This window comes from Struthio camelus, chromosome Z, assembly GCF_040807025.1.
Source record: "Struthio camelus isolate bStrCam1 chromosome Z, bStrCam1.hap1, whole genome shotgun sequence".
NCBI lineage: Eukaryota > Metazoa > Chordata > Aves > Struthioniformes > Struthionidae > Struthio > Struthio camelus.
Window position 1 is genome coordinate 61,522,231 of NC_090982.1, and position 17,051 is coordinate 61,539,281.

Genomic DNA, 17,051 nt, shown 5'->3' on the forward strand with positions numbered 1-17,051 from the left:
GTGTAAGTGCCAAAAGGAATGATATGACAGTTCAGGTGGGGACTAGTGATCCTTTAAGATGAAAGAGCCTTAGCTTGTCTCATTCTGCTCCTCAGTATTTGCTAGTCAAGATACAAGCACATATATGCATACCCGCATGGACATTTAAGCTGTCTCTTCGTGACAAAGCTTCACTGCATTTTGGTTTTTTTTAAACCAGAACATGAAAATACTACACCTGCTGCTGCAAAGCCCTAAAGATCCTTCCACCTCTTACCTTCAGGTGCACAAGCTGTTCTTCATATACACATGGGTGGTTCTCTTCTCTCAGCACTTCTAAAGGTTCTAAGGTTCATGTCACAGTGCTGGAGGAAGCAGTATCTCTCCATCCTTTCTTTTCCATTTATCAAGGTCCTGGTGACTCCAAGACAGCATTCCTTCCCTCACCTTCAGCAGCATTTTAAGTCACTAATGCTATGTCAGACAGCTTCTGCCCAGTTATCCAGGATCTAAACATGATGTTACTTGGACATCCTGACTACCGCTATAGCAATAAATTAAACCATGCTCAGAAATGTTCCCAGGCCATGGAGCACGATGGTTGGTTCTGCTACATTGTTTGAACGGTCCCTGGCATGTTTTTGGCCCGTGCAAAGTTGAACTCATTCAAAGCATTCCTGGGCAGGGTTCAGAAGTCAGAGCAGTCCAGTGGCCACCCCAAACAGCTCGCATGCAGGTACCCTGTCTTGCAGGGAAGAGGGGTTGCTCAAAGAGATGTTGGCTGGCCAGCTGGCCTCAGTACCAGAGGCTGTTCCCAGGCACATTCAATTTACTAGCACAGACAAAGCCTTTGAGATTTTCTCAGGTCAGGGCTGATCACCCAGGTATGCTGGATGGAGCCTTATTCAGTGCTAATGAACTGATTCCTTTCTACTCATTCAAAGCATTTAGTATTCATACTTACCATTAATAGCACTGATGCCTTGGAGGTGTCTATTTTACAGATTGTCAGCAATCTATTTTAAATTTAAATGCAAATTATCTATTTTAAATTCTCACCATACATATCAGACGCCAGTACAAGAAGCCTTCCACGTTCAAAGCCAAGAAAGGGGAGTTTGAATCCGCAGAAGTCCTGACACCCTAAAAGGACACCAGTGAGTCGGGCTACAGCAGCCTGTTCATGCCCAGTGCTACTATAAGCATCCTAGGCCCTGGTAAAATGCAAATCCGATAAGACCCAGGTTATTTTTAAGCAAAGAGTTTGCAATGAGCACTGTGACTGATTTAACCTTCTCGTACTCTGGGAGAAGGCTGATTTCTACCAGTATCTTTTGTATTTCAAAATTCTCTAAAATAAGTGTTCCACCCCCATCCAAGGATGATTGCAGACACCTCAAACACAGGGTAACTGAGCAGTGGTTAGGCAATTAAGTCACTTAATATTATGACCTTTACTCTTTTGGGCAGATAACCACCCTGAAAAAGCCTGTGGCTTTCAGGGGGCAGCTACAGGAATTTTAAAACTGATAGGAAGATTAGGAGATTTTAGAAATCTTCATTCTTGCAGGAAACAATACTTCCTCCTGCTATTGCCTTACCTTTCTCTTATCTCTGCTAAATAAGCACTACAATTTCATTGCCAGGGCCAGGCTCAGAAAGCTGTGCACTCAGTGCCCGAAGCCGTGCTGTACAGACTAGTGATGGCAACTGAAGTATCGATATCTTCATTGCACTGGGCTGTGACCTGCAGACACCTCCTAAGACTTGTTGCTTTTACTTCCTTCTTCAGAGCTGTATAGGCAAAGGGATGAGATGTCAGGCAGGGAGACAACCCAAGTAAGGAAGAAATGCCTTATTCCTGTACTCCAAAGTGATGGACTGACATCTGTGGAACAGCCTTTTTGAGGCAGGACAACAGGCCAATATTAAGCAGACTTGGGCAACTGGGCTACCAGGGTGGTGTACAAATACCACTACAGAACTTGATTTTAGATCTGGACAGCAACTAGGGACACCTTAAAGCCAGACAGGTGCTAAGCCAACAAAGAAAATCAATAGCGCTTTTTTTTTTTAAAAAAAAACAAAATAAAAAACGTAAATGAGCTTAAAAGATCAAAGAGTTTGGCTATACGTGTGCATTATATAAAACAACTGGAATGTTTTATACACAGCCAGCATTTTTTTTTCCTTGAGAATAATTATGAAGGATTTGAGAGGCCTAATTATGCTTCCAAGTCATATCAGGCACTAAACTGTACTGCAAGCACCAACAAACTTGCGTTTCCTGTTCTCAAAGATTTTGAGGCTCTCAGAGTTTTAACTACTGAACTTTGAGATATAGATCATAGGAACAGCAGCAGAACAGAACAAAGGGAAGGGAAGTGCAGCTGAAGCAGAAGCTTAAACCAAAGCAGCAAACTGCATGTTGTTGATGTCTTTTTATTAAAAGGACATGAAAAGGACATGAAAAGGACATTATAAAGGATTTAAAACATTTCTGCAGGGGGGAATGGAGGGGAGAAAGAGAGTCAACCTTTAAAAGAAATGATCCAAAGAGAAAATCTCTAATAATTTATTGACCTTCAGTTTCACATTGTGAAAAAAAAAAAATGCAAGTTTTACAAAACCTTAAGATGTAGTAGCAAACAAAAAGACACAACACAGACATTTTACTTCTTCACTTGTACGATTTTCTTTTAGTACGTGAACCACATCTTCAATAGCCAGGAAAGGGAACATTATTCTGCTCTAATCACTCTTATTCAGACAGGTGTCAGACCTAGAGAAAAGGGGCTACACAATTATACCAGAAGAGGAAGGCTGTCCTTTGTTATATGTTTCTACAGCAACCAGCCTGCAAAATAAGAGGAACCTTCTTGTCTTATGCCAAGGTTTTTGTGTGCACTCCGCTGTAAATTGCATTTGCTTCAAAGTGTGGGGTGTTTTGCAGGACTAGAATGGTCAAGTAGCTAGCCAGGATTCCCACATCAATTCAAAAAGCAAGAGCCCAGCGTATTCCCTGCAGAGCCAGAGGCCCACCCTGACTTCAGCTTCCTTCAGCCTACACACAGAAATTAATCGAGGACTTGAAAGCAGACCACAACTTTGGAAACAGCTGCAGAAAATTCATCTCACTTCCGGAAGTTGCATGGTGCTACAAAACAGAATTGTGTTGTAAGCTAAATGGACGCAGTGCAGCTTCACGTCTGGACTCTAAGCAATTTGATGGAGAAAACAGGTCTTGAACCTTTATGTCCTTATTCAAGCAAGGGGTCCCCTAGGAACCTGGTTCTTCACTTCCTTGCACCTCATGTAGTGACTAATGCCTGGGGAGAGGACATGCAAAACATAGGAAATCTGATTTTACGGCTCACTTCCAATTCACAGGAGTGATCCACAAGATGAAAGGCAACAGCAATTCAATTCTGTTTACTTCAACAGGACAACCTGTGCAAGTAAAGGGTTATAGGAAGACCTATCCTATCTAAGGTGTTTTTCTATTGCTTAAAAGACATATAAGAGAAAAGAATCAATTCAGAGGGGAAGGCTGTGAGCTTAAACACTTCAAAAAAAAAAAAAAAAATCTGTTCTTTCAACAGATCAACTTAACCAGAGGAACTGTAACCGTTCACATCTAGCTGGGCCTTCCTCCCCCTCCCCCCAAAAAAGCCATTGCCTTCAATAATTAAGCAATGTTCTTTCAGTACTCGCAGAACTCCAAACATCCTACTTCTCAAATGTAAGGGTCTATCTACTCCAAACAGCAAGTCAAACATAAGGCAGCACAGAGAAATTTTCAGTGACCAGTGTTAATACTTTCAGATGATAAAATTTTCACAAATACAGCTACACCACTGTCACACAGAGAAAAGCAAGCATCACCAATGTGATTATTTCTGTTTTGCATGCATGCATGCAAACTTTTTACTTATCCTGTGGCACACATCAACCATGGTACTGAATGTGCCAGTTAAACTGGGCTCTATAAACACTTAGGAAAAAAACACAATACAATACATGCTTCATAACAGAATCTGGCAAAGAAAGCATCTGTGAAACATAAGCTTCTGAAATTCAGAGGAGAAAGTAGCTTCCTATCTGTCTCAAGACCAGACTGATAAAAAGAAACAAGTTTATTTATAAAATTAAAGTTTGGCTTCTCAGGATTGTTCCTGACACTTCTGAGCAGCCAAATGTTTAAAGACATACCTGGCTATGGAGAATAAGAGACAGCAGAGCTTGAGGGCTATTTTTTAAGGTTAAGAGTTCTGAAATTCATTTTCTATCCTAATAGGAATTTTGCTAGAGAGCTCGGGTCTTCGACACCTGCCCACTCAGCTGCCCCCTCTGAAATCCAGAGGGATGAGCCAACCCAGTCAGTGCAAAATTGCTGTTCTGCTTCTTTTTCTTTTTTTAAGACTTCATCACTAACCTACCTTGAATGTTTTGTTTTTATTCTTGAATCAGCCGTACTCTACTCATTCAGGTCAGTGTGGCTATACTAAGTACCCCACCCTCTAACCCAATAAATAAATAAATAACTTTGGACAACGACTTCATCTGGGCTTGGTATCCAGAAGCTATTCCACAGTATCTGCGTTGCAATCGGGAAGCTGCACAAAGAGAGAGTTGTAAGTGATTTGTGCTGTTTTCAGACTAGAAATTCAAAGGTATGACCAGCAAATGAAATGTAGCAGGGACATCATCTACAAGACACACCACATGCAACCTGGGGAGCTGGTGGCCTGAGAAAGTGACCTCCATGGCTTCTTCCTTTAGTACATGTGTAATTTAAGATCCTGCCTTGTAATCATTCCAGTTCTGACGGGGAAGCCACCCCTCCCTCCCACCTCCAACTGTTACTCAACAATTTTCTTTCTTTGTGCAGCAGAGCAAGTCAGCGATCACAAAATGTGCAAAACATACAACAATTCACACAAGCCCTGACCACATGAAGACAATTGCAGGCATTGTTTCAGCATGCAAGCACTGAACAATAAATAACTGTATCTACAACAAGTAACGTAACAGGAATGGGACAGTCTGAATTACTTATAAATACAGGGAGGAAAGGGAACAATAAGCATTTGCGGGACATCAGTTTTGCTCTCCACTGTTGCAAAAACATTTCACCACTGTGCCATTCCTTATCAAACAGAAGGTTACTCACTGCACACAGGACAACACAACACAGGCACCTAAAAGCTGCTGTAGGCATTGCCCACAGACAAGCTCGCTCCAGTAAGCAGAGTTCTGCAGCAATTCTGCTGCATCTTCATTCACAGCAACATCTCACTGCTTCAGACCTGGCCTGCTTCCTCTGCAGCTGGTGCTGGCACTTCAAACCATCACAAAGAGAGGTGACAACCATTTCAAATTTCACACACAAACAGTGGAGTCCATGAAAATCACGAGTTGTGTGCTGCACAGCTCAGAGAAGTTCTGTCTCTTTTTTTCTCCTTTGAAGGATTGATTAACATTGGCATTAATCCACAATTACTAGCACAAGGACCAGATCACAGGTTCATTCATTCATATTTAAACCATGTGCTGAAGCACCGAAGGCAGTTTTTTCCTCCCGTTCCTTCATGTCTAGATTAGATAATTTAAAAGGTGCAGATGATTTTCTTCAAATGCAAAAGACACTGAACGATTTTTCTTCATTAAAACCGTTTCTCCAGATCTGAGGTTCCAATTTTCTTCTCTAAATAATGGAGTACAACTAAAAGCATAGGGAGGGAAAAAAAGAAAAAGAAAAGGCTTCAGGAGTTTTGCTGAGACAGTATTCCATAAGGTTTTTGTTAGATGTCAGAGAAAAGCTAAAAGCTAGGCTTAGGATACTACCCAGTTGATGGGCTTCTCCCCTTGCCCCCAACCCAGCTTAGCGTTCCTGTTTTAATAGCCAACTACTGATAAATAAGCCAGCCCAGCACATAGTTATTTAGGGTCAGATTCTGCCTCTATTATTCAACTAGCAAGCCATCCCATCAACCCTGAAAGACTACTTGATTTTTTGGATATGGAAGTCATTTGGAAGCTAAATCACATTGGCTCAATACAGCTCAGTCTGATAGATTCTGCATCCTACTACTCTGTGCTCCCCAAAAATGTTAAAGGTTTGTGGAATTGTTTGGTTTAACTGAAAATAACCTTGTACAACTTCTCTTCCACTTGAACATATAGCGTAAAGAGTTTTTTCTATCCCTGGACCAAGGTAAACCTGGTTGGAGTAAAGCAGAAGGGAGGGAAAGGTGTCTCACACCAATGCCTACACTCACCATTAAGAACTCTGAATTTAATTTATTCATCATATAGAAAGGGACATACTAATCCCCTTACTTAAAACTTCTCTGCTATTCGTTACAGCAGAAGTCTGCTCCATTTCTTTTCATATAGCAATGCACCATGCACCAACAATTCCACCCTGAATTACAAAAATACGATTATTCAATGAAAAATTCAGCCCTTTGATGCCGAGATTGTGCTTTCTTCTTTCATTATGAAGCTGTATTAAAATGTCCACTTCCAAACCATCATCAGCTTATAAGGATCATTTCTGACAGCGCTACAAGAATTTTGGGGGGCAAATCCTACATCATTACAATGCAAAGGAGCTCCAATGAACTCACAGTTCATTTGAACATACCAAATATCTTTCAAGCTGTGATGCCTAAGAACAACAGGGAACACTCACAGGAAACACAGCAGCCTACATAACAGCCTAAAGCATCAAGTCTCTGCAATTGCGGGTTTGAAAACAGACCATCGTCATTACTTCCAAAAAAGTCTTCTGTACTTAGTGTTGATTAGTCTTTTCTAGACATTCTTCAGGGTAGCGTGTCATTTTTCCCACTGAAATGTACATATCAACACTGAAGCCAAAACAATGTTTCCTGTCATGGGATGAACTTGAAAAAAGTTATAAACAATTCCAAGGAGGAGGGGGAAAAAAAAAAAAAATCTCCAGCCTACTCAAAACCTCAAGTTTGAGAAAGGGGACAAAGCAGACTAAAATCTTCCTAAAAGCTGTCAGACTGGGGCCACACAGCGCCTTGAAAACAGAGGGTAATCAGAAGTAATTTCCTTTTTGTCCCTCCCACCCACTGACAAAGCAGCAGGAGTCAGGGGAAAAAAAAAAAAAAAAAAACCACTACTTTCTGGATGAGCACACAGTGCTGGAGAGACTTCAGTTTACAGTTGCGTTCATCCAGTTATCTAGTCTGTTAATGAAGCTAAAATAATGCCATTTAACAAGATACTGCAAAGCAAATGGAAGTTTTTTACACCGTTATACTCTGAGGACTATTTTTCAAAATAAAAAACTCTGTCTCATGTACTGTAAGCTTTAAAACAATTAAGTCAGTCTCAGAAGAATAAGTCAATATTTTTTTTGGCACAGACCTGAGTCTGAGCATTCAATACTACTGTTCTGATAACACTGGCGAGCGAGTAATAATAGAAATTTACTGAAGATTTAAAGATGTCGTTCCCAACTAGTGAGGAAGTCATCTCAAAGAAATCAAGGCTTCTATTTGCCCTCTATCAGGGGGACGTGATTACTCCCCAGCGCTCCGGATATGGTAAGTCTCAAGGGACTGTTAAGGTTGTATGGAATCCACAGCCCTGCTTTCACAAGAGCAAGTCTGGGAAAAAACAAAACAAAGAGGAGCGATAGCAATGTCTCAGATGGTTATTCAGCTTGAAGAGAAAGGTAAGGGGCACAATACTGCCCAGTTTCACACTAGATTTCTACTCTGACCTGTTACTTCGCATGGCCCATGTATTCCTTTCTGAATCAAGGCTCCTGATCAGCTGAAAGTCAGATTACAAGACGAATCCCCCCCAGAGAGGTCTTTCACAACTACTACTATATGTCTAGATATATACTTATACCTACACTGCTTCATATACATTTGGGTTTCATATATTTACTGCAGCAGTCAGGCACATGTCTCTAGCTGCTAAAGACACCCAGAAGAAAATAGGATGTGTCCCAAAAAGAAGAGTCTAGGGAGTCTTTAAACACAAGCTGCTCTTGCTTTTTTCCAGAGAAGCTACATCAGTCTGGATTTGCAGAGCAAATGCGGAGCTCATTTAATTACTTCAACTGCATTTATTTGGCTTGTTCCTTCTAACCTGCCTAGATTCATGGTTACATTACACACTGTTCAAATTCAAAAAGAAGTTACCACTCACAGGGCATGGATTACTTAGGATTAAGCATGCCACTATGTTTGTTTGGTTGGCTAGTTGTAACCATGATTCTGTACTGAAGTCTCAAGTAGTTTGAGGTGGCGAAAGAATACAATACTGAAGGAAGTCTGCCAGATTTGTTGCAAAATAACTAGATTAATAGCTCTGGAAAATGTCAATGACTTGTTTTAAGTGATGTGATTCTGAAAAAGATGAAAAATTATGAAAAATTAGAAACAGCTGAAGCAATGGTTAGTCGTCTAGCATGACAAAACAGATCTGAAAAATATTGGCAATACTTGCAGATACCCAGCTTTTTTATTGTTTTCTCATTAACCTTTTCTCCCCTCCTAAAGATCAGGAATGTGCAATAACCAAACAAGCAAGGCCAAATTCAGACTTGCTTGTGAGGAGATACAACGCTGAAGTTGCATCTGGTGAGAGCTTGGCCCATCACATATAATTAAATTGTTTTGGAACAGTGCGTGCTATAGACTGGGTAATTATGTCAGCCAGCAATATTGATTGTATGTCTTCCTGACACTACATCTAGTTCAACATATATGACCGTAACTGTTTTGAAAAAACAAAATCTGTATTTTGAAGCATGTCAGTGGGCCAAATTCAACCCTAGTCGAAGCAGGTGCAAGCAACCCTTGCAGTCTGGGTGAGATAGCAAATTAGGGCCGAGGCACTAACAAACATCTTTCATGGATGGAGGACAGCAACCTTCCCCTAAGGTGGAAGGCTGTCTGCCTGGAAATTCAAGTGAATTCACCATCAGGCCTCAAGTTGGAATTTACAATGTCGTTTTTGGGCACTGATACTGCATATATAGAGTGACCTGTCCTGCATGATCAGGAAAATAGCACCCGACCCTTTTTCAGAAGGCATATAGTATTTAAATGCAGAGCAGGATTCAATTTCCAATAGTTTAACTGTATTTCCCCACAAGTATAGGGCCTAGCAAGAAGAACATTTTCAACATCTAAATCATGCAGAAAAAGGGCCCATAAGGAGAATTTCATGCAGGAGGCATGGCAAACTAGTTTCAGCTCTTGGCTCTGTCACAGATTTGACATCTGACTTGCAACAGCCCCTGAATGTGTGTGTCTCAGTTGCTCCAGCTATAAGATTGGATTGAATATACTCACCCTCCTCTTGAGAGCTGCTGCTGGAAAGCATTGTGAAAAGCATGATTACAGTGGAATTCAAAGGTGCTGTTTCTTACCTGATAATTTGTAATTGCAACATACACACAATTATGAGGGGAGGTGCTTCCATGTGCTGACAAATGCCGTGGGAATTAATGAATAGGGCACAGTTGTTATGCTGTTCCATACATCTAACGTGGGATCATAGCAGTCTAATGTTTTGCATCTCTGAATGCCAAAGTAGCCTCCAACAACATATAATTTGTTTCCAGATGCCACTGCATGGCAGCTCATTCGCTTAGCTGTCACATCTCCCACCTTAGTCCACTGGTATGTCTCACTGTTGAATTTATAAGCAGAGCACGCAGAGAATTCAGTATCTCCACCCATAATAAAAATCTGGTTACCCAGAACAGCTGCAGCCGTGTAACGCCAGGGCTGGGGGCAGGTGGCTGGTACTGTCCATCTGTTTTCACACTGATCATAACATTGAACTTTGGGCAGCTTGTCATGGCTAACACTGGTACCCCCAAAAGCAAATAGCTTCAGCTTTGCACTGACTACAGCTGCATTGCTTACTCCCTCTCGGAGTGGGGCAACCATGGTCCATTTATTGGTCACAGGGTCATATTGTTCTACTTGCTTTAAGGATACTGAAGGGGAAGCTGGAAGGCAACCAGTTGCTGCAGTGTGTCCTCCTACTACATACAAACAGTGCTTGAGTTCAGCAGAGCCATGCCCAAATCTAGCTACCAGCATGGGAGCAGCCTTTGACCACTCCTCGTGAAGAGTGTCATACACCCACACATCTTTGGAGACTCCATTTTCTGATCCCCGTCCTCCTGTGATATACACTTTGCAACCTATGGCACAAGCGCTGAACTCTTTCCGTGGGCTTGGGATGTCAGCCTTCGGAATGATCTCCTTTGCCTTTTGGTCCACCAGGTACAGCTTGTCACACATAAAGGTTTGGCCACCCAAAAGAAAGAGTGAATGGCCAGTTTTACGGGGTCTGGCACACAAACTAGTGACCACTCCATCATTCTGTAAGATCTTTAACTTGCATCTTATTGACTCTTCTACAATCTCTTTGCTTTTCCTTTGCTTGGTGATAAGTTCTTCCATTGCTACATTCTCCATAAGGTATATGGCTGGCAAGAGAGCCAGTCTGACTGTCTGCAATAGCTCAGGCAGATAACAGTGACGCTTACTCAGGTCATAGTTGACCCAGTTGATAGCTGACTCATATACCAGCCTTTCGTCTTCAGTTTCCAATTCTTCACTGGAAAGCAGCTGCACTACCATGTCTTTTGGCAGCTGGAGGAAGTCTTCACTTTTACTGATGCTCTGGAAGTTGCTAAGGCACATCCTCCAAGAGAGTTCATAAAGCTTGGTGCACTGGTGAGCATCTGACAGCAGCAGCATGCCAAGACAGTTGGTGGGATGAAGGTTTTTTTCTAGAAATTCTGCACAAGCATCCCGAATGTCCTGGAACTCTAGCATGTCGCCAGCCTCCAGCAGCGACTCCGCGTTCTCCTCATTGATGATAACCCTGGAGGAATATGCATAGTCCAGAAGAAGCTCTAAGACTTCCGGGTGAATGGAATTATGGAAGTTGACTTCACTATCCTGGCTCTCTTTGAGTCCTCCACTGAACATTGCTTCAAAATAGCGGCTACAAGCAGCTAGAACAGCTCTATGGCAGGGGAATGACCTGTTCCCAGCATGGAGAAGCACATCTGTAAAGAGACGCTGTTGACGCAGAAGGTTCAGGTGAGTAAGGACACTATCGGCATAGGATGATTTGTGGAATAAATATATGTTTATGGAGCCAGTACTGGCCCTAGATTTGCGATTCTCATGCATGCTGACTGACATTTTCTTCCACACCTATAAACAAAGAAAAATGTAATAAGATTAATGAGACAGTTACACTTTTTGTTATGTAAAAATAATAATGAAGATAGCTGTTATTCACTGGAAGAAGAAGAAGAAAAAAAAAGCCTTAAGTTAGAGATGAGCGGACAAAGACTTGCATCTACCTTTGGCATTTGTTTATTTTTTGTAAGACAAATCTCATAAGTGGCATACTCTAAACTTGTTGCCCAAGAGCAGGTTTATCTTGGGAAACCTGATCTCCAACTTTCATAACAGTATAGTAAGCAAGTAAGTTGGATGGGAAAGGAAGAGAGCTAGAACTGATTTTCTCACCCTTCCCCAGTCTAGTCCAGCTGATTCATTACATATGTACACATGCACATGCTTGAAACATTCTCCTGTACTGAATCATAGCAGGAAGAGCTACCAGACAGAATACCTAAGGAATGTCAAAAGCTGCATGGGGAACAAAAACCTACTAATCCCATTAGGAAGCTTCTCTTTGGTATACTGATTCCATATGCAACATCAGAGAATAAAAAGGGGAACATTAAAATGAAAACCTCGCAAGCACCATAATTTTAGTTCCTGAACTTTAAAAAAAATGCTATAGCTAAACTGTAGAGATTATATCTTGATCTTTGCCAGCAGTTGCCTCCTATGAAGGGATACAGTATATACACTGACAGAATCAGCAGGAAGATGTGTTTTGACAATTAGCTCAAGTCAAAGCATTACTATTCTGAAGCCACCTCAGGAGTCAGGTACTCAGAGTACAAGCCATGAGCAGCTACAGGTTACTTTGGGGGTTTGGAGAGGTAAAAAAAAACATAAGACATCCTACACTGCTACCTTATTTCTCTCAAACGTAATGCTGCTCAGTCCCTATTTGGAGGTGATGTTACTATTTTATGCCATGATATGCAGGTCTATGTACTATTACAGGAGCAAGTTTTCAGGGATAATTAGGAGACAAGCCAAGACAGCGTGGAGCACTGGGAAAGAGAAGAACACTGGCAACCACATAAAGCTAATGGCCAAGAAGCCACAGTGCAAGTAAGAGGAGATGAAGCATACAAAGCCAGTGCAACCTATGGCTGTGACTGCTGCTGCTGCAGACTTTAGAGGAAACTTGGAGAAAGGAAAGAACCGAGCTTTCCTCATTTCTATGATATTCTTTTGCCCAGAGTTCCTTCTACGGTACCTTCAAATAAGGAACAATGTAAAAGCCTACTTGGGAAGCTCCCAGTTCTCAGTGAGTGTATGACCTGGGGCCACTTGAGGTTTTTAATGTGGATCTATTTCACTCTCACAGACGCAAACATTTTCATGTTCTTGAGCATATTTAAGCAGTACAGAACTGTACAACTCTTCCCACATTTCACGCCTTTCATAAGAAAACAGTATCACCCATCCTCAAACGAGATGACAGAAGAGCATAAAGAGCCTCAAAAGATGTGCATCATCTTTATTAATTTATTTAAATAAATATATTTACTCTCCTAGACTTACATGACTAGAACCTATAACAAAGATCAAAAATCTATATAGATTAGTTTGAACAATGGACTCCATTTCAGAACATTTTGTGTATACAGAACAGACACATACTCCTCCAACAACTGAAGATTGACTGCAGCATAGTCAATCCTCCTGGCTAGCTGTGATAACGTACAGAATAACTAGCTTGTTGCAGGTAACAGCAAGTTTGTGATATACCTTTCACTTCAGTCATGGTGGGGGGAGGCGGCACCACACACTCTACCACTTTGCCACATAACTACTGTAACCCATCTCCTTTACTGTGGAACATGACTTCCCCGGTGCTTCTTACTGAGACTGAAAGGAAGGAGCAACACAGTTCAGAATACAGTGCTCAATCCAAAATTCTCTGAAATAGAGAAGAAACCTTCCCATCACAGCCGCAAGGCAGCATATTTGGCTCACTCTACCATGCAACGGTCTGGAAAGCTATTTTAAACAATGCTCTCTAGACCAACCTATTACATGCATTAACACTAATCACAGAACAGCTTAAGGAGGCTGTTATGTCTTCACAACACAAGTTACAAGCAAAATATAATTGCATTAAAGGCAATTTCATTATCTGTTAAATAGTAAAGGTTCAGATGGCATTCAAGGATCCCAAACACTAATCTCAGACTAAAATTACCCACTTAATCTATAGCCAAAAAGATTATACTGACCATAAACTCTCAGGTTCAGACCTGCTGGAACTAAATGATTACAGAAAGGGTCATGACATCAGATATTAGTACACGAACGGTTCGGAGATATAGATGGGAAGATAAACTCTTCACTGGCAAAGCACCCCCTCACAAGTTTTTAAAACTTCTCCAGGCATTTTGTCATTTTAAGCGCTATGACGATACAATACACAGCATTCACTGGATCGCCATGGACTGGCTTTCCTTAGGCTGAGGTCCTAATTTTGCAGGGCTCCAACTACATCGCCAGGCAGAGGGGTGGATGCTACACAGCCACTGATGAGCGGCAACAAAATCACCAGGATCTGAAGATGCTCACTGCCCCCCACCCGCCATCCCAGTTAGGTGAAAGTGTAGGCAGCCCAATCTAGTTATGTCAGGACCTCTACGGAAACATAGTTCCTCTCCTTACCCCCATGTCTTGTGGGGATTCAGAGCACACTAAAACTTTCTTTTTTATGATGCGTATAGGGTTCTGAAATAGGGCAGGTAGAGTTCATGTCAAAGACTGCAAATACAGGAGTTCAGATCTTTTGTGGGGCTGTATACTCCTGGAAGCACCACTAGCAAAGCATCGTTCTGAATGAGGCCATAATCATAACAAAATAGAAGCAAACTTAAACAAATAGCACCATACCGCATACACCACCCTGCAGTCATGCATGTACTGGAGGCTAGTGAGCTAAGTCCATACGCAGAGGGGAGAGAACTGATCACTGCATGTTGCCCAAGCCCACCCACAGCCATTGTAGCAAACACCACTGTAAAAATTGATAAGATCCACTCTCAAGCAACTACTGAATAAAGCAACCGGTTTCACCTCACTTAAATAGAAGACTTAGTCTTCCAGTGAGCAATGCCGTTTCTTATGAAATGCTTGCAGATTTCATATATGCTGGTCTTGAATTGTTCCAAGAACACTGCCTGTATCATCACAATGTCCTCGACTGAGAAGAATTCAAGGCATGCCAATTCACATTTAAGATAAGCTAACGTATTTCCCCAAACAGAACAAAGATACATATCTGTACATATCTTCTTCCTCTCCACTGTGGTTGCTAAGATGACTTCACACAGGGAATAGTTAAACAACCTTAAAAGCAATTACCATAATTTACTAATAAGTAGTGTTTCTGTGAACATGCCCTTTTGCAGTTTCTGACAATTAGCGCAGTCCAGAATCTTACAAGAATATTAAAATGCATGAATGACATCTCTGATTTCTCTATTTAGTGTTGGAAATTATGCAAGCCTCAAATACTTTAGCAGAGGTAATTTACACAGTCAGTGAGTAAATGTTCATCTTGAATAAAATGAGTCAACTCCCTGCAGGCAATTTTTCCTTAGAAATAATAATATCTGTATGTAAAAGAGAAGAAGCGGTCAGTAAATTACAGATACAGATTTTATCTTGGAACCAAGACGTTGATTTATAATTATACTTCAACAGGCTACTTGTCACAGCAGCCCAGTAGTAAACACTGCTTAAGACTAAACAACAGCCTCCCTGCCCTACTTCTCAACAGCTTTGCAGTATGCAGGTCTCAGGCTAAATCAATTTAAAAATTAAGTATTTTCAAATCACCAGCACATCCATGATGTAGGTTCATTTTAACAGGACTTTGTAGTTACATGAGGATTGTTTTTTTTTTTCCTTCTCTCATTTATAACCAGTGAAACTGCTGAAGGAAAGGAAATCTGCTTACTAAACGTCCCATTTATTTACCTGACACTGCTTTCTGTTGCTAAATCTGCAGCAGGACTGTCATTTTTGCAGAGCCAAACCTGGATCCTACCTACCCTCCTCCAGCACAGGCTCAGTGGCTTCCTGGGACCTGCTGTGCGATGGAAAGCAAAGCCGGCTGCTCCTGCTAGGAGCGCATTACTGCTCGCCACATGCGGACAAAGAAGCCCAACTCTAAATTCCCTCTAGCCCGGCACATCATAATGCCCAAACAGCTTCCAGTGTCTTGAAAATAAACCCAACCTGGTGAAGAAACAGTGCGATGGATTAAAATATACTTGCTTCTCTGTGTAGAGCTATAACCACGCGCAAAACTTTCTGCAGCGGAGCGGGGAGGGCAGCGGCGCAGGCAGCTCCGGCAGCAGCGAGGCGCTAGGTCACTTCCATGCCCTGCCTGGGCCTCGCTGCGGGACCCCCGCGCCTGCCCGGCCCCGCACTCCCGCGGGGGAAGCCGAAGGCCACCGGCGAGGCTAGCCGGCCTTTCCCGCGGACAGCTGCGTACCAGAGATACGGAACAGCTAAGCACAGCCATCTACCACCGGCCGCCTGCGAGCAGAGGGGACGATGGTCGCCGGCACTCCCGGCAGCGGCCGCCGCTGCCGCCAAGAGGGGCAGAGCGAGCGCCGTTCCGCGGAGGGACGGGCAGGGCAGCTCGGCTCCAGGTGGAGGAGCCCCGCAGCAGCCGGCCGCGACGCCCCACAGGCGCGGACTCAGCGCCAGCGCAGCCAACCCGAGCACGCGGCAGCGCTGCCTCCCGAGCCCGGCTCCCGCCGTGCGCGCGGCACGGGAGCGGGGCACCGCGCCTGGCCAGGGCCTCCCCGCCGGGCTCCGCGCTGACCACCCGCCTCCCTGCCGCGCCCGGCACTGCAACAGGTCGGCGGGCACCGACTTACAGCTGCGGCTCCCGGCTGAGCGCGGACGTCCCTGTGCCTCCGCGGGCGGCGCAGCACCGCGCATGGGAGGGCAGCGCGGCTGCCGGCTCGGCTCGGCTCGGCGCGGCGGCCCGGCAGAGAGCCGCCCGGGCAGGCTGCGCTGCCGGGAGCCGCGCGGCGCCGGGGCGGAGGTGGTGCCGCTGGCGGGAGGCGGGCCGCGCCGCGCCGCGCCGCGCCGGGGAAGGGAAAGGAAGGAGGAAGGGGGCGGCTGCTGCTGGGACCGCCTGGCCGCCGCTCTGCCCTGCCGCGGCGCGCAGAAGGGGTATATGGGCTGGGGGGCGGGGGGAGAGTTTATGCAAAGCGGCTGAGTGACATACGGGGGAGGGAGGAGGAGGAAGCGGGCGGGCGGGCGGGCTGCGGGGAGCGCTGTCACATGAGTTCCATGCCGGCCGGGGGGAGGAGAGGTGCAAAGGTGCCTCTGCGCCGCCCGGACGCCGCTCCCCGGCGAGGGCTGCAGAAAGCCCTCTCCCACCCCCGCGCGGGGCGCCCCCGGCGTGGTCCGGGGCCCCCCCACCGCCCTGGCCCGGGCCGAGACGCCGCGGTCGCCCCATGGCTCCGGGCCACTAGCGCACCCGGGCAGCATCGCGCACCGAGCCCTGCGGCGCGAGCCGAGCCGTGCTGCGCGCTCCTCACTGTACACGCGGCTGTAACGCGGGCGCTACCGCCGGCTCGCCGCCGCCCAAGGGGCCTTTCAGGACGCGCACTCCGGCATCGCGGCGGGCGGCCGGGCCCCGCTCCCCGCCACGCCCGCGGCTGCGGGGCGCAGCCAGCAGCGGCGCGGAGCTGCAGCGCGCCGCGCTTCCACTGCTCTCTCGTGTGAGGCCTTTACTGAGTTACCGCTTCAGAGCTGCGCGCTGGAGTACTGCAGCGGCACAGAGTTAAGCCTGGCTTTAATTATTTCCCAATTAACAAAGTATGAGAAAAACGCACTTGTGCAAAA

General features: G+C 44.6%; 1 protein-coding gene across 1 annotated transcript; it reads right to left on the minus strand.

The window, feature by feature from the left end:
- Positions 1-2,538: 2,538 nt before the first annotated feature.
- Positions 2,539-16,192, minus strand: LOC104152931 (ectoderm-neural cortex protein 1). The gene is made up of 3 exons (XM_068927519.1): positions 16,073-16,192; positions 9,407-11,219; positions 2,539-5,704 (listed from the first exon to the last, which is right to left on the minus strand). Exon 2 carries the CDS (start codon positions 11,205-11,207, stop codon positions 9,438-9,440), a length of 1,770 nt encoding a protein of 589 aa, XP_068783620.1. The 5' UTR covers positions 11,208-11,219; positions 16,073-16,192; the 3' UTR covers positions 2,539-5,704; positions 9,407-9,437.
- Positions 16,193-17,051: the final 859 nt, after the last annotated feature.